This window comes from Egretta garzetta, unplaced genomic scaffold (assembly GCF_000687185.1).
Source record: "Egretta garzetta isolate BGI_Z169 unplaced genomic scaffold, ASM68718v1 scaffold79, whole genome shotgun sequence".
Taxonomy (NCBI): Eukaryota; Metazoa; Chordata; class Aves; order Pelecaniformes; family Ardeidae; genus Egretta; species Egretta garzetta.
The window spans coordinates 1279251-1296691 of NW_009260791.1; the positions used below are offsets into that span (position 1 = coordinate 1279251).

General features: G+C 41.1%; 1 protein-coding gene across 5 annotated transcripts in view; it reads right to left on the reverse strand.

The window, feature by feature from the left end:
* Positions 1–17441, reverse strand: part of NRXN3 (neurexin 3) — a 982535-nt gene that overhangs the window by 552508 nt on the left and 412586 nt on the right. For all 5 annotated transcript variants that reach the window (XM_035901997.1, XM_035901996.1, XM_035901998.1 and 2 more), the window contains 3 exons: positions 14267–14648; positions 12682–12872; positions 12035–12208 (listed from right to left, as the gene is read on the reverse strand). In XM_035901997.1, the coding sequence (XP_035757890.1) occupies positions 12035–12208; positions 12682–12872; positions 14267–14648 (747 nt within the window). The remainder of the gene's footprint in view (positions 1–12034; positions 12209–12681; positions 12873–14266; positions 14649–17441) is intronic.

Consider the following 17441-nt stretch of genomic DNA (forward strand, 5'->3'; position numbering starts at 1 on the left):
CTTTTTAGCTATCTGTGCTTCTTTACAACTCCCCTGCAATGAGAAGGAACATGTGACTATCAGTAGGCAGAGAGTTTAACTGAACATTAACAAAAACCTGATTTTCTTCCACGATCTGTTATACTGTCAAAAAAACCACCACCAACACAAAACCAGAAACCCAAAATCTCTAGGTAGAAGCATAAGTGTGGATAACAAAAGCAGACAACAAAATCCCTGAAAGAAAATTCACCTATTGAAAAGGGGCCACCCCAGCAGCCACAACAAGAAAACAGTGTGTTACCATACTGAAAGCACGCTGAGCAGCATTTTTCAACACTTCTCTCCTCCCCTCCGCCTCTTCTTCCCACCCACCTGACTCTCATTTGCAGCTGCATGAATCCCAGTGGTCTCACTGGCACTGCGTGAAGTTAACAGATCACGTCTAGTGATCAACAACAGTGCTGACATACTTTACAGTGTGGGCTGGTAGGCACATGTATGTACACACTTCCCTCCTGCTTTTACTCTTATAAAAAAGACATGGATGTAACTATATAGACACCCATGCGTCAGTGGTCTGATACATGCTTCAGATTGACTCTGGCCCAGCAAAAGAAGGGGTAGCGTTTAACAATATGAAATAGAGTATTAGTTGTCATTTTGCCTAAAATGCCTGAGTTATCTGAGGATAAGGAATAAGGAACTGATACCTCTCCTGATACCTTACTATCTCATTAACTAACCTCTAACCCTAAATATGAATGTAAACAAGCAAGTTATATATATTTTAAAAATAAAAACAGAAAGCAGTTGTGACTGTGCAAGCTTGGTACAGCATCAACCATAAACACCATTACACAGAAGCAAAGCAGAACAGCATTTTCAATGACGTTTCTCCTCTCTTCCTACACTCTTCTGAGAATGCTTTAATCAGTAACTGGACTTGACAACGGGCATCATCTAATGGGGATATCCTTTGTCTAGGTGCCACAAGAGAAAGGACCAGTACTCTACTCAAGGAATAAGACTGCATGAGGCCTAGTACCTGTGGCTTGAGATGCTCCTAGTGAAAGAGTCCAGAGAGCCAAAGGACCTGAATTCATGGCCAGTATTGTGGTTTCTGAACTGTATTTTACAGAAACCAACAGTGAAGATGGAAACAGTACCTTCAAAGCAGCCAGAGAAAAAAAAAAGAAAATATAAAAAAACCCCATCACAATGATGAGATATTTTGAAAGCCTGACAATACCACAAGGAAGCTCGAAGCCTGATCTGCCATCTTTAGAGTCAGTTGTGACAGCACAGCATAGATGCTGGGTATTACGATTTGCCTCACTCCTTAGTTCTGTGGGCCATTTGCATGGTAAAAGGATCTTTGTCTCTGAGAATTCATCTACTCCCGCTGCTTACAGTCCTTGCCTGATGTCATAATCCTCCATCTGTGGTAACAGAATTTTGTTCAGAGCAACTAACAGGGATGTCACAGGGGATTAGGATTTTGGATTAGGGAGCAAAACGACAGAAGCACAGGAAGGCTTATAAAACATGGAGTTTGTGTTAGCACACACATGTCCTTTAGTGTTAATGAACAAGGAAAGAAAAGATGACAAACAATTTATATACAGCAGTAGAATTGGTTCTAAAATACCAGTGCCATAAGGGTTCAGGTCTATTTTTAATTTTATTCCTTTGGCAACACTTACAGCAGTCAAAGTATTAAAAGCAAAGTTTCAGAACTAGTCTTCATGTAATAACCTGACATACATCTGATAAATCACACCATACTTATTAATTAATAAAATATGCATGCTGACGTTAATTTTCTCCTTAAGTTTCCAACACCCTGATAACACTTGCTATTTCCATTAAGCACATTTTTGTTCAAAGGGCTTGCTTTTGTTGCCTGCCTGTAGCTGGGCTTGATGCATTGCCTTCTTCATGCCACATGCACAATGGAAAGGGGAGTGACTGGACAGCAGATAAAGACTAAAAGTGGGGAAGTCCCCAGTGCAGAAAAACATTCCCACTAGCAAAAGTGTGACTTGCTCAGTCTCCTTCTGTCTAGACTAAGCCTACCAACAGAGGCATCTCCTTAAGAATATGAGATGGAAAAGCAGAATTCTTCAACGATGTCCATTTGATCTTTGCTTCTGCATGTCTAATTTTTACTGAAACAGCTCAGTATCCAATGACTTGCAGGATCCAAGATCTTGTTGGGTCTCCCTCCCTGGGAAGGAGTCCAGTATTATACTTCCCATCCAAGTTACCTAGCTAGATGTATGGTTTGTTTATTAGTTTTACCACTAAGTATTTGAAGAAAATCACCTTGGAAGAGTACAGTACCCAGATCTATTATCCACATTCTGCTTGGAAAAATTAGTTTGTCTCCCTAACTCTTTCCTGCCATTTCATCTCTATAGTAGGTTTCTCTTTGCCCTGAAACTAAGAAATTTGAATTCTATTGCTGCACATTGCTAAAACTACCATGTTTCATCCAACAGGTGGGTGCATTTTACTAGCAAGAGAAGGCATTCCTTCTGTGTCATTTGAAAGCTCTTTGCAGAGAAAGGTACTTTAGGAATAAAAGACAGTATTGTGTTTATCATTCTTCTGAGTTACAGGAGGAATCAGTTTCTTTATACAACAGCTGCAAGATTGTAACACAGCTGGCCATGCTTTGATCTTAACTAGCAATAAGCATTAAGCTAAGCAAACCATTCTTGGTCTTGCACATAACACCTTCCTTTACACATCGAAAATTCACTCCTGTTGAAAGGAATCTACCATTTGTGTTAACATTATTTTCTCAATAAGACAAAGATCTGCTACAGGCAATGTTCAATGACACCATGGGTTCATTTTCACTCAATCTCCCTAAACGCTCCCATCTTTTTTCCTTGTGCCTTCAAAGAGGTTAGGAAGAGACAGGAAAGTAAGACAACTTTACTGTCTTAGCAGAATAAGGTGCTTCTTTTGCCCTACACTTCCTAAATTGCAAATGCCATCAAGCACTGAAATATCTCTACCACTACCAGTCAGAAGTTATGATGGGCAATTTATACCTATGATAAATCTACAATCTACTTCTGTCAGCACTCCTCCTTCATAACCAGTGATAGCCTGCTTTTTTTAATTCAATGTGCAAGCCGCCCAGTACAGCTCAGAGAGGCATCAGGTCTTGGAAACCATATGCACTAGGCAGAATATAAACCTGTTCCAGGACTCACTCTTAGTGCAGGGTAAGAAGGAAATTAAGTTAATCCAGTGAAGTTTTCCAATTTTAGAATAGTTTGGAAAAAAATATTTTCCTGTATTTTGAGTCACAGGTAACAGAAAGCAGGAATATCACAGAGTAACCTTAACTGAGCAAACTAGAACCAAAAAACCAAAAGGGATTTTCAAGAACTGCAAGGCCAGCTCTGTGAGTGCTCTTCAGTTCCAGATTTTGTTAAGAACTCATCATCTCTTTGTCACCAAAATAAGGTTAGACATCTGGCAGGTTCCATATTTAAAGTTACCCACTGCCAGAAATAACTCAAAAGTCAGCATTCTGCAGTCTTCTGAAAATACAGCCATTTATTCCAGTGCTTCAACAGAACCTGCACTCTTCATTCACCTAACGTCAGTTATGACGCCAAGTCCTTCTGTTCCAAACACGTGGCTGGTCTAAAAAATTCAGGGACTGGGAATAGTTAAAATAACAAATATACAAGTATCCCGTGGAAAGCACTTTTACCTCAAGGTGACAGAAGGGAATTGGCAGCAATAGCAACCCACAGAAAAAGAATCTGCAAGGTGGTGGGCTTTCCCCCCCCCCCTCCACCAAACCTGGTATATATCTATGTTCCTCCCTCTTGTCACCCTGCCACTCTCCATCTCTAAGCAACCTAAAAGGTCTGAGAAAAGTGCTCATACACATGCTAGTGAGGAAAGAAAAAAAACCTACAACAAAACCAAAAAAACCCCCAACCATACAACAAGAAGTTAACTGCATAAAAGGGAGTATGCCTGGACCTGAGATGTGACAAGTAACAGGGAGATGCAAATGAAGCAGAGAAATTAAGCAGTATCCAGACATTCAGACACAGAAACTAAAAGCAGAAAGGAAAATCTGGAAAGGCTGTATGTGAACAAGAAAAAAAACAGTCAATTGGAAAAACACCTTTCCCTATCTGCAAATCACAGCAGTACAAAAGTACCAGGCCTCATGGCCTATTCTGAAATAGCCAAACCTATTTAGCAAAGGTTGGTTTCCTGAAAAGCCAATAATCCACATTATGTACTCAAGACAAATGTTTCCCCTTAGGCTTCAATGCAATCAGATGTCTCCACCTGCAGACAAATACTCCTACAGGGTTAAGACCTCTGTAACAACATGAGCTTGAGCTGGAATAATCTTCACAGCTGTGACAAGTCTTTAGCTTCTGAGGACTGTGGAAAAATCAAAACAACAATCTCTTTGTTCTGGGACCTCTTTTTGTAACAGACATCAAAAATTGAGCAGGAACTCCCGGGCATGTATCCTGAATTCTGATGGACACACAAGTGACTAGAAAGAACAACAGCAGCTAGAAAGGCACAATACTTGCTGATATCTAATATAAGTCCCAAATTCCCTGCCACAGTTTGGATGGCACAGAACACCTTAATCCTAAAGCTATTTACGCCCCAGTGTACTTCCAGGATGCTTTTTCTCATCACATTGGTCCCAACCCACGGATCCTTCCTATTCTTTCAAAATTTCATCCTTTACCACTTACATTTAAATAAACTTCAGAAATCCCCTAGAGGCAGCATCTAATACTCTCTAAATCCCTAACCTTGGTAAGACAGAGTATTTCAACTTCAACTACAGCTGGGAATAGGCCAGAGATGCCAACAAAATGTGGTCACAGTCAGATGCTCCACATGCATAGAGCCCAATACATCACTTCTGCCTAGCTCTAGGCTGTCAAATCTTTCAGATTCAATGTTTCATATACATCCAATGGCTAAAATTACCTCAGGCTGTCACTGTCTTTATCTGTTGAGTAAGAGGATGCCTCCTAATATGCTTCTATTAACAACTGCTACAGTGATAAACTGTTTACCCATTAAAATTTCCTTGGCTCCTCCAAATGTATTTTTATCCTTTTCTAATGAGCCAAACACTACCTAAAGACACAGATGATATTCTGAAACAAAGGTAACTGCTACCTGCCTACACCTGGAATATAGAACAGGAATATTTTAACTTGAAAATTGCATCTGTTGCATTAGATCTGGTCAGTAATGTCACCAGGTCTTTACAGTAAACACAGCGAATAGAAAAGGAGTTTATGAAGCACATGATTAAAACCACAAAAAATTTATTCCAGTCATATGTAAAATGTTGGGAAGCCTTGTCTCTACCTCAGAGAGTGAAACACTAACACTCTGCGTGTTTTCTCCCACAACAAAACCATAGACTAAACCAGTGCTTAGACACAAAATTTCAAGGTGATTAAGCTGATACCATAACAGTTGCCACCTGTGGCTTCAGAACTGTTAAACAGAGACACATTGTTCAACGCCTCTGACTTCCTCTTATACCTGAGACCATTCTCTCCTTTTCCATTAAAAAGGAGGAGCATTTGTTAAACATCCACAACACTCAGGAACAAATTTGTACTCTATATGGCAGTCTCTCTAGGTGAATTGGGAAATATAATTTCACTGTCATGTTTAAAGAGAGAGACTTTCAACACCATGGAAAACATCTCTTTGGTTATACTAGTATCAAAGTCCTATTAATTTCTAATAAGCAGGTTTCCTCACTTATGTCCCAGGGAAATAGGATATTTGTATGTAATTGTACCGTTAATCCTTCCTTCATTATAGATCTAGTAATTAGAAAACCAGTTTGATGATGACTATCAGCACTCTTTACCCCATCATCTCTCTGTAATCCAAGTGGCATATTCTCAATTACTATCTGGCCTCTCCTCTTTGAGTCATCTTCCTTGGTTTCTCCCATTCCCCCCCTTTTCTACTGAAGCTACTCTCAGTCTCTTTAATGGCTTTCACTTGAGTAGCTTTAGTATTTTAATACCATTCACATAGTCCTCAACTTTTTGGCAACCTCAAACATGATTGATTGATCCCTTTTTACTTCACAGGCAATATTAATAAAAGATGTCAGTAAGAATTTCACATGAGGATCAACATCATGAAAGAGTCGTATCTGCTTTGTAAAAAAATCAGAGACTATACAGTAACAGGTTCTAAAAAAGACCTATGAGAGGTACAAAAATCAGCAGGTACAAAAGGATCAGGCATGACCACTCATATGTTTCATTGATTATGGCTTGTAAAATGCCATCTAACTACTAAGGGAATTTGTAGTTAATAGATTATTTTTTAAACTGGAATTCTAGAAAGTTATTTCTATTTTTTTTTCCCCCAAAGTCTAAGTTAAAAAACTAGCTTTTACCTTCTGGTCTCACTCCCTAAGATCAGTACTGAAGAATCCAAGTGAGCTTTTTGTTTTGTAAAGCTCTGAGGGCCTTCTGTGTCTCTATACACAGCAGCTACTTGCCTGAACAATCATTAGGCATTTCAGGAAATCAACCGGTGCTCTTATAGATATTCAGAGATTGATACAGTCAAACCCCCCAGGTCAACAAAAACATCTCCATTGTTTGCCATGTCCTTCTTCAACCCAAATATCCCCTCCAGAAGGGCTGGGTTTTGTCATTCTGTTCCTGTCTCAGAGGTGTGACTGCATCCAGTAAAAGGTACAAATGTTACATAAAAGCATCTTTCAGTTCAAACCAGTAATGGGGAAGAAGAACCTTCTCTACCTTGCAGGTCAGCTTTGGTCAACTCAACTTTGTTAGCAAAAAACAAAAGACAAAACAAAAACCAAAAAAAGCAAAAACAATAAACAACAGGTTAGTATAAAGGCAGATAAACCAGGGTCACATCACTTTAAATAAATAAAAGCAATTGGTATAACCATCACAGCCAACATGCATAATCAATTCATGCAGGAATGATAACGTAAGCAACAAGGACACCAAGGGACATGGCTACCTTAACCCAACCAAGCAACAGATAACAAAACCACACACAAGAGAGAGGAAATGCATTTCATTCACATACACAAGGTCACAGAATTTGCAGATAATAGAGAGAAGAAAAAAATACCACATTCTTAACACCCATCTCTCAGCATTTACTGATAATGAAGAGAGATTTTATCTCATTTGAGAAACACTTAGAATCCATTTTAAGTAACAAAATCTATTTGACTTTCAGCACATTAGTTAAGAATATGTTTCTTTTGTTTCTACATCCAGGCTCTGGATCCGAACTACAATCTTCTGCCTCTCGCAAAAGCACAGATTGCCCTGGCTTGTTGTCCAAAGTGGATTTATTGCCAGAAAACCATAGGGGACTGGTAACTCTGCAAGATGACAATCTGTTTATGCCAAGAACTAAACCTGACACTGGATGTAAAGCGACAGTGAAACCTTGCCCCCCCACAAGCTACTGCCTGCTCATGGATTTTAACGCATCCTTAAGAAAATGTGCATCAACAGGCAAAGAGACAGATCACGCTTTAGACCCATATTAACCTTCATCTAGCTCATCAGAGCAATCAACAAAAATGATAGAAGTACAAGCTTCACTCTTTCACCTAGGTGGGAATGATCTTGTTATCTGTGGTCAAATCATAGTCAATATGGCAAAAAAGAATCATAAATCTACCAAGTCTGACTGAAAATTGCACAGCATAAAAAAGCAAAACAAAACAATACTACTGATGCACTTCCATTTAGGCACAAGGTTTGTGGGGGTTTTTTTAATAGATTCCAGTTCACAAGGAAGCCACATAGATTTTTGATGTGTTGTACCTTGATTCTAAGTTTTCTCTTTCAGCATGAAAAAAGCAGAGGACAAAGACGGGAGTACAGGCAGCAGCTCCTGAATCCCTTACCACTAAAGGTGACATATTTCTGTTATACAGCACAATAGGAACAACAACACACCAAATCACTGCTCAAAAGATGGGTATTTAAGAAATGCATACTCACCTTTATAACCTTCTGTTCTTAAAAAGTTCTAATACCACATCTGATATTAAAGAGAGATTGGTAGCTCTCCCTTTCTCCCATTGTCTCCTTTTACATTTACAACCCAGTAATTAGAACTGGCATGTACAGATGCCATTTCCTGTGGTTCCTATAAAGTTTAACATTTTGAATCTTTGCTATTGTTTTAGGGCCCACAGATGACTCAAGATGGAAATCACCATCCCTTTTGGGCTAGTCATCTTTTTTTTCCACTTCCGGAACTGCTCTACTACATAGAGCTATAAAATCCCCAGAGTTCTTGAAACAAAATGCAAAAGAAAGAGAGGAGGGGTGGAAAGAGGAGGAGGATGCATTTCTCCATGCATCTTCAACACATATTCTAACAAAGTAATTTCTGTGTAACAAACAAGCACTTTCCCTAACTGCCCTGCTCCTCATCTTCTTTGTAACCGAGCTGGAGCAAAGCTTACATTTGTTCCATAATTCCAGCACCACTGTGACAATGAAATACAACAGCATAAAGAACAGGAGAGCTGTCAAACCACCATGGAGTAAATTAACGCTCCTCTCCTCAACAGACAACCTTTGATTCCATAGAGAAAGTGAAGTATCACCAGATTTGAAGTTTCACTACTGAGCAGATGAAGGGTGAAATATTTTCTGACATTATCCTGCTGTGAGATTTTAAGCATGAGATTAGATTTTTTCTTTTTTCCACATACTGCTTAGTATGCAAAACGCATTTCTGATTATCCATCCCGTATGTGTCATTCATGCTTTTCACGCACTAGTGAATTCCAAAGGTTAACTATACTATTTAATGGGAAGTAGCACAAGATTATCATTTTACTGCAGGATCTGGAAGAAGATTAAATTAGGATAAAAAAAAGTTCCAAAACATCTGGAACAGTGTCAGCCAGTTTAATAATAATCACTCTCCTTTGTGAGAAGCTGTTATCAGTGGAACAGGTGAGGAAAGGTGAAGAGGAGAGGAAGAAGCCACATCTCTAAATCACATAGAAAACTGCCTTGTAGAAGAAATACAATGTTCTTTAACCACTGCTGTTAGGTTTGTTTGGCTGGGGGCAGGATGGAGTGAACATGAGTATTTAGAACATGCAGCTGAATTTCAGATAGCTCTAGTGCCCACAGTAAGCAACATAAGGACGTTCAAATAAAAGGAAAAGAAAACACATGAGAACATATGGCAAATAAATAAAGAGGGGAAAATACACCCCAAATGCAGGAAGTACTCATTAATATTTAGGGCAATGTCTTTAAACTCCACAAGAGGTCGGACATCTGCTTAACTTCTTCCAGGACCAGTGAGGAAAAAGCAGTGAGTCACTCAGTCGTGACTTTTGTGGATGGAATAAATTGATCCATTCCTCTAGTAGTAAGACCAGGAAGGAAGTGCTCAGCAAAAATAATGTATTTTAGAAGTCTAGAATCACCAAAGTTTAAATTGCTTTACTTTCAAAGGAGGGAAAGAAGGTCACCTGAACAACTTCCTTCATCCTCCAACTCTTGCATATGCACCACAGTGCAGACATCTTTTCTCTCACCAGCCACTTTCAGTCTCAAGGATGCCTGCGTTTCAGTTAATGACTCCAATATATGGCCTAAGAATGCTTTGGGATTCTCCAGGTCCTAAACAAAACACTCTCACATAAATATTTATATTGAAAGTGTTTCCTGCTCCTGCTCAAATAGAAGCACTGCCTTATCCATCACTGGGACACAGTTAATTGTATAATGTGGTAGGTTTGTGCTTTGGTGCTAAGCAAGGCTGAATTATGCTTGAGCACATGAGAGGAACAATGTGGCCACGGTATTTCAATGGCTTGCTCAAACTGAATAAGAGGAGAGGGCAGTAGGACCAAGACAATAAAGAATATTCTTTTCCTATTGAAATTTGTGAATCTTAATTGGTGGTATGGCATAGGGTACTGAAATACATGAACAGATATAACAAATGTAAACAGGATGCAATGATGTCACCCATTTGTAGTGGTACTGGTCTGTGTTAGGTGGAACAGTGCTGCCTGCTGACCTACATCTCACATTCTACTTTCTCCAGGCTTCCTTCCTCCCCACATCCTTTGATTCTGTCCTCAGATCAAACTGACAGTTTCAGAGAAAATGGCTGCTGCCTTGTAATCTCTGCTTCTGAAAGCAAAGCCACAAGAGACAAGCATTAGCAGACATGTCTCTCACACTACATTTGGAAGGCAAGATTCATATGTGGGGATGGAACGACATTTCTTTAAGCATGCATTTTCTCATCATGTGTGTGGTCCCACTGCCCTTCATGATGAAATAAGGACATGTCCTGCAAATCAACACACAGCACAACTATTCACCCAAAAAGCCTGCAATTGTTTATTACAAACACAGTTAAACATCATGAGACAGCAAGAACTGCTTGGGACTTCAGACCTTAAGACCTTATTAAGACTGCACCCAAGATCACTTCAGACAGAAACAAAATAGGGAGAGTTAAATAAGGACCGAACATGCTTAGAGAAAGGGGAGATAGGTGTGACTTTCAGTGGCAACTGTAAGAACAGGCAGCAGCAGGCAGCTGCTCAAGATGCAGCTCTCAAGATGTGAGATGAAGCCTTGGGGATTGCTGTGATGCAAAAAACCAAATGAAATGGCTTTGTGGTGACTTAATTCTCAGGGTTTTTTACTAATCCTAAACACATTGGCAAAGAGAATGGTTTCCTTTTCAGTAGTTCCCTGGAAGCTAGCATGGGCACTGCTTTGCAAGATCAAGTTCTTCCAAAAACAGAATGAGGGCCATCATTGACCCTCCCACCCATTTTTGTAGGTCTGTCTCAAACTTTGAATCTTGTTTGAAGGGCTTTAAAACATAGGGGGAACTCACATTTCTGACATTTCTAAGAGTCAACCAGCTGTGCTGGTACCAGACTGGCACACAAAGTAAGTGCCACATTACATGCTTTGGGAGTGGCACTGACATTCCACAACCTCAGTAACAGGACACTAAATCGAAGAACTACACTGGGTACAGGAGAAGGAAACACCATAGCTCTAACAATAGTGCAGAATCCTCTGGGAAAGCATCATAACTCTGTTCTTGAGCCATACAGAACAACATGCTTAGACTGATGAGATAAAACTGTCTTCCTCTAGTGGCTGGTAGCCAACACAGCATTATATTCAACAGATATAATGATGATTTTCATTTAACCCAGCCAGCAAAACCTTGGGCTTTTTGATGGTAAGTATCCCAAGTGCTTTGGAATTGATGCCTCATGCACATTACTGAGTCAGTGCTACTGATGTCTACATTCCTTCAATTAATAGGAGCTTAGCAGGAACAGTAAGTTATTTAAAGAAGCTTCAAGAAATCACTACTATTTACGTGCTTAAAAAAGTCACGCATTACATTTGTTTATAAGCTGGCTGGAAAAGAGAAACTATAGAAGACCAAGGTTTTCCAGACAGCAGAGACAATGTCCCCAGTGCTTTTGTTGGAGGCCCACCTCCTCAAAAAGGAACTCCTGGTTTTGGTCCAATCTTCACCCTTGAGTTCCTTCTACCTTCCATTTCCCCTGCTTCTACTTGGTCTTCAAAATACTTACTTCTTTGGATCCCAAGAAAGGGTGCTCTGAAGCACAAGTGAACTGAAGGCTCAGAACCTCTTTCAAAGTATTTTAAGAGTACTGTAATGTTAATAAACCACTCTGGGGAAAGTACTAGTAAATAGCAGCCCACCCCAGTACCGCCCTTTCCGCTACTGGAGGTACCACCTCATAGGGGTTGGAATACACAAGAGAGCAGCTGTTAAGCCACTCACAGAAGCTAGCTATCCTTAAGCTGCATTTGGAAGACAAAAGTGTGTTGAAGGATGTCACGATGAAAGCAAACAAATGAAGTGGACAGTAAGGTGGACAAGTAGATGCACAGGGGCAGCAATGAAATAAAAGAGGAGTGCTTGAGACAGGAACTTCTGAAATCAATTATACCTTCACATCCACGCTCAATCTGCCCGCTGCGGTGCAGAGCATCATTGATTAGGTCAGGCAAACGCCCATTCAAGTCCACAGACGCTAGACAGCCCTGAAATCCATCACGTGAGGCCACCAGCTTCGGAAGGTTGCTATACATGCCTTGAGCTAGGCCAGCAATGTAGAGATCACCTAGAGGAGAAGGGGGTAAACATACCAAAAGGAGGAAGTTACACACCTTCTAGAGTGGCCTTCCCCCCGATTCCCGACAGGAATATAGCAAGCTGAACAGCTTCTCAGAAAAAGTTTGAAGCAGAGCAAGATTTTGTGCAAGAAGTCATTTCTGCCTCCTTTACTACAAAACAAAACCAACCAACAAAACCCCACAACAACAGAAACAAAAAAAACCCACCACAAAAAAACCCAGTTGTAATTGCATCCTAACTAGGAAAAACTGTAGGACAACAACCAATTTCAAAAAAAGTAAAATATGACAAACTGCTCCAGGAAGTTGCCAAACAGAGAAAGAAAAAAATGAAATTGAAATCCAAAAATTAGCAAATGCCAGATTTACAGTTCTACAATACATAGTTCCTGCAAGCTCGTTTTTACTGGTTGAGCCCCACAAGAACGAAGGAAGGAACCATCAGTCTTGTAGAATTTACCTTTAAGATCCAGATTTTTGGCACCATTGATAACCTGAGTGACCACCTTAGTGTCCACCTTTAGGCTGTGTGTGTTACTGTTATCTCTGGTGATAACAACATTGTGCCATTGGTTGTCATTAAGAGGACGATCACTGTTGCCTTTGATAACATTAGGTCCATTTCCAAGGTCAAACACATAGTGTATATACCTGTAAACATAGAAAGAACTAGTTAAAATTGTGTAAGACCCTTACTCTAACCAGAGTTGATAAATTAACTTACAAAAGTCATGAGGGGAAGTATCTTGGGGTTAGAAAGTTCTAGGAAGCCAAAATACTAGCTGCTGATTTGAAAAGACACAGGTGTTTCCTTTCCACCAAGAAAGCTTAACTGAAAAAGGATTAGTACTTTAAGATGACATTTGGACTAATCAGATTCTAACCATAAAGCATTCCTCTTTTTCACAAAGTTCTCGCAGACCCAGAAAAACTCTGTCCGTGCGTACAATTATTTTTTAAAATTGGTAATATCAATAAGTGTACTGGAGAGCAACACTAGGTACATTTATTTGGGGCATATATTCCCCAGATTCATTCTGAGTTTTGAATAACTCTCTTAAGAAGTCAATTGGGAAACTCACTCAAAATATTGTACTAAAATTCACATGAGATCTTAGGCTTTTTCAAACAGCTGGAAAACAATTAGCAAAGCTTTTGGCAAAAAATAAAGACCCTAACGAAGACTGAAGTAATGGGAATGTTACCCTGAATTATTTATATAGTTCAAACACAGGAATCCACCTGAGGATAGAAGAGAAATATTCTACTTAGAAAGGAGGGGGAAAAAACAAACAAAACCCAACAAAATTCAACTCTCGGAGCTCCAGGAGCTCATGACTCTTGCTTTTTTTATTACTCAATGTCCCACTTACAAAAATATGTGCAAAGTTAAAAACAAAGCTGGATTGAACTATCACTATACTGAAATAAACAGGACTAGTAAACTGTATTTGTGGAAAACGTGTCTACTGTGACTATGTGAGTATAAGAGATGAAGATCTGTTCAGCTAACAAAAATTTCTTTTAAATAAGCTTTTGGTCTTGCAAAAGAATGTAGTGGTTCAAAAGCAAGCTGAGTTCACTTTTCCTCAAGCATCATCAGTAGAAATACAAATTCATTAGCCCATAAGCTCTTTTTTTTCCTTCAGTGGAGATGGCAGAAACAAGAGTGTTACAGGGGAAAAAAAAAGGGGGGGGGGAGGGGGGGGAGGGAAAGCTCAGAGCCCTCAGCACATTTCCTCCTCCTCTGTGCTATTCTGCAAGGTTAACAGGACAAAAATTATCCTAACTAGATCCAAAGGACTTAGAACATTAATGTTTCACACTGTAAAAGCGTCTTCTCCTCAGCCACAGGGGGAAGTCAGTGATAAAATCAGGAGTCTTAAGCTTCAGTGTTTATACCTAAGTGCTTTGTCAAACACCCCAGCAAACAGAAAACGCAAGTATGAGGTGAATTTCTCTTTATGCAAGAATTTTATGCATACCTGTAAGTAAGTAAGTTTATCTATAAATAAGCTGGTAAAATACAGCAGAAAGTCACTTACCCCTTGACTAGTTCAACTGCGATAAAGTCATTGCCATCACCACTGTTAAAGAGGATGAAACCATCAGCTGAGGTGGTCTTGAACTGAAAGAAGAGGTGCATGGATGTATAAGCCTGCAAGGTGGCCAAGCTCAGGTAGCTGCTCTTGGTCTTGAACGTCACAGGGTCAGCTATAATGTTGCGGAGACCAAAGCGCGCCTTCAGCTCACAATAGTCAATGTCACCGTTCTTGCACAGGTCAATGTAGAGCATCCCATTGAACATGAGGCTCTGGAGGTGGCCAATGAAGCTGGATGGGATGACAGAGATGTATCGTTTCTCCGTCATGATCCCTGTCTCGATGTTGTGGAATTCCAAGCGGGTGTGATCACCAACCATTGTGCCTGGAGGACAGAAACAAGCAGGAACATGCAGAAAGCCCAGGGATCAGTAGCAGGTTATACAGAGTCCTCACCCTCCAGTTTTCAGACTAATAGCAGTACGAACTTAATCCTATCTGTTCAGCAGCTTGCATAAAAAAGAATGTATAGACTCTTGGTGGAGAGACTCAAATCTAGCAGTTGCCAAAACCTGGCAGAAGAGAGAAGACAGGACTAAAGGGCCATGGGCAGCAAGCTCTGTATTTTTCACTGTGCTTCACAGACTTTCTTGTTTGCGAAGAAAACTAGGCCTCCGCCTTAAAACCTACAGTGATCTATTTGATCCAACAGTCCACCTGCCAAACAACTCAGACACTTCTGAAACAACTTTTACAAGTGCACTTCCTGAGAACACTCAATAAACATAGATTAATATAAAAAAAGCAGAAGGAGAACAGTCATAAACCTGCTAATATTTATTCTGTTGTTCTCTCCTGATGTTATTTCTCTTGTTTTAAGAGCACGGCAGGAGGCAAACCCACAAGAATGCAACACGCAAAAAGCCCTTCATATATTTAAATCATCAACCTACCACTTGGGCTATTTGTCACATTGTGATGGATTTTAACCTCTCAATTAAAATATTCAAGTTATTCAGCATACCAAATATGTCAGACTACTCTTGAAGCATATTTAAATGTTTCAGTAAGTGTGCTAGGCATCAGTACAGACAAAGAACCCACACAGACAGACAAAATACAGCAGTATGCTAGAAGACTAGTTTGAGTACAAAGGCCAGCTGGGCAACATCAGAATGAAAACCATTATGAACAACCTTATTTTAGTCCTCTATAGCTCTTCATTAAGATAGTTTTAACTATTTGGTCACACAAGCAAGCATGCTTTCTACAGAGGCCTTGTACCATTTAGTATACAACAGGAATAATATTAAATTCATTAATTATTCAACATTTAATTGTTTTCTCATCACTCAGTGTACGACCATTATTCAAACTCTTCTACAAATATGCCATTATTTTCTCACATGAAATTTTCAGCAGCGTCATATTACGTTTTTGTGGTGAGGTGCAGGCCGTGGGGTGGCCGCAGGGAGGCCTCTGTGAGGAGAGGCCGGGGCTGCCCCGTGCCGGACACAGCCGGTTCCAGCCAGCTCCAGCGGCCCCACTGCAGGGCACGGCTGAGCCCCTCAGACAAGATGGTGGCACCTCTGGGAAAGTGCATTTAAGAAATGACAAAATGTTGCCCATAAGCAAGGAACAAATTAAAAAAAAAAAAACCCAACCAAAACCAAAATAACCCACCAAAAAAACAAAACAAAAAACCCAACACCCACCAAACCTGTGAACACCAAGGTCAGAAAAGGAGGAGGGGCAAGAGACACCTCAGGCACCAGAGTGGAAATTCTCCAGCAGCCCATGGAGAAGACCACAGTGGAGCAGACACCCACACTGCAGCCCTTGGAGGACTCCCATGCCAGAGCAGGTGGATATTTCCTGAGGGAACCACAGCCCATGGAGAGCCCACACTGGAGCAGGTTCTCCTGACAGCCTGTGGAGAAGACCCATGCTGGAGCACTCCAAGAAAGACTACTGCCCATGGGAAGGACCCACACTGGAGCAGGGCAAAAGTGTGAGGAGGAGGGAGCAGCAGAGAGGAGCTATTACAGACTGACCAAAGCCTCCATTCCCCATCTTCCTGCACCACTGAGTGTGGGAGAGATAGAAAAGTCAGGAATGAAGGAGCAAGCCTGATAAAAGGGGGGAATGGGAAACATTCATTTCATCTTCTACTACTCCTGCAAGATTAAGGAATATTATTTTCAATTTTATATACACAAAGCTGAGGAATAGAGAGATCAACATATAAACAGTTTTGGATCTCAAAAAAGAAGTATTTGGCATCTAATTTAGTGTAATATGAACAACTTCAGAGCAGCTTTTGAGGCTCAGTACTTCTAGAAAAAAGATCCTGTATTGGGTTTGCATGGCAAGGTTTTGGTAGCAGGGGGGCTACACAGGTGGCTTCTGTAAGAAGCTGCTAGAAGCTTCCTGTATGTCCAACAGAGCCAAGGCCAACTGGCTCCAAGACAGACCCACTGCTGGCCAAGGCTAAGCCCATCAGCAACAATGATAGCGCCTCTGGAAGAACATACCTAAAGGGAAAAAAAAATCCCTGCACAACAGCAATTACAGCCAGAGAGAGGAGTGAGAATATGTGAGAGGAGCAGCCCTGCAGACACCAAGGTCAGTGCAGAAAGATGGGGGAGGAGGTGCTCCAGGCACCAGAGCAGAGATTCCCCTGCAGCCCCTGGTGCAGCTCATGGTGAGGCAGGCTGTCCCCCTGCAGCCCATGGAGGCCCATGGGGGAGCGGATCTCCACCTGCAGCCCAGGGAGGACCCCATGCCAGGGCAGGTGGATGTGCCCGAAGGAGGCTGTGACCCCATGAGAAGCCCGTGCTGGCGCAGGCTCCTGGCAGGACCTGTGGCCCCATGGAGAGAGGAGCCCAGGCTGGAGCAGCTTTGCTGGCAGGGCTGGTGACCCCACAGGGGACCCACACTGGAGCAGTTCATGAAGAACTGCAGCCCATGGGAAGGACTCACACTGGAGAAGTTCACGCAGAACTACCTCCCATTGGAGGGACCCCACATTGGAGCAGGGACAGAGCGTGAGGAGTCCTGTCCCTGAGGAGGAAGGAGCGGCAGAGACAACATGTGATGAACCAACCCCAACCCCCATTCCCCGTCTCCCTGTGCTGCTGGTGGAGAGGAGGTAGAGAAAATTGAGAGTGAAGTTGAG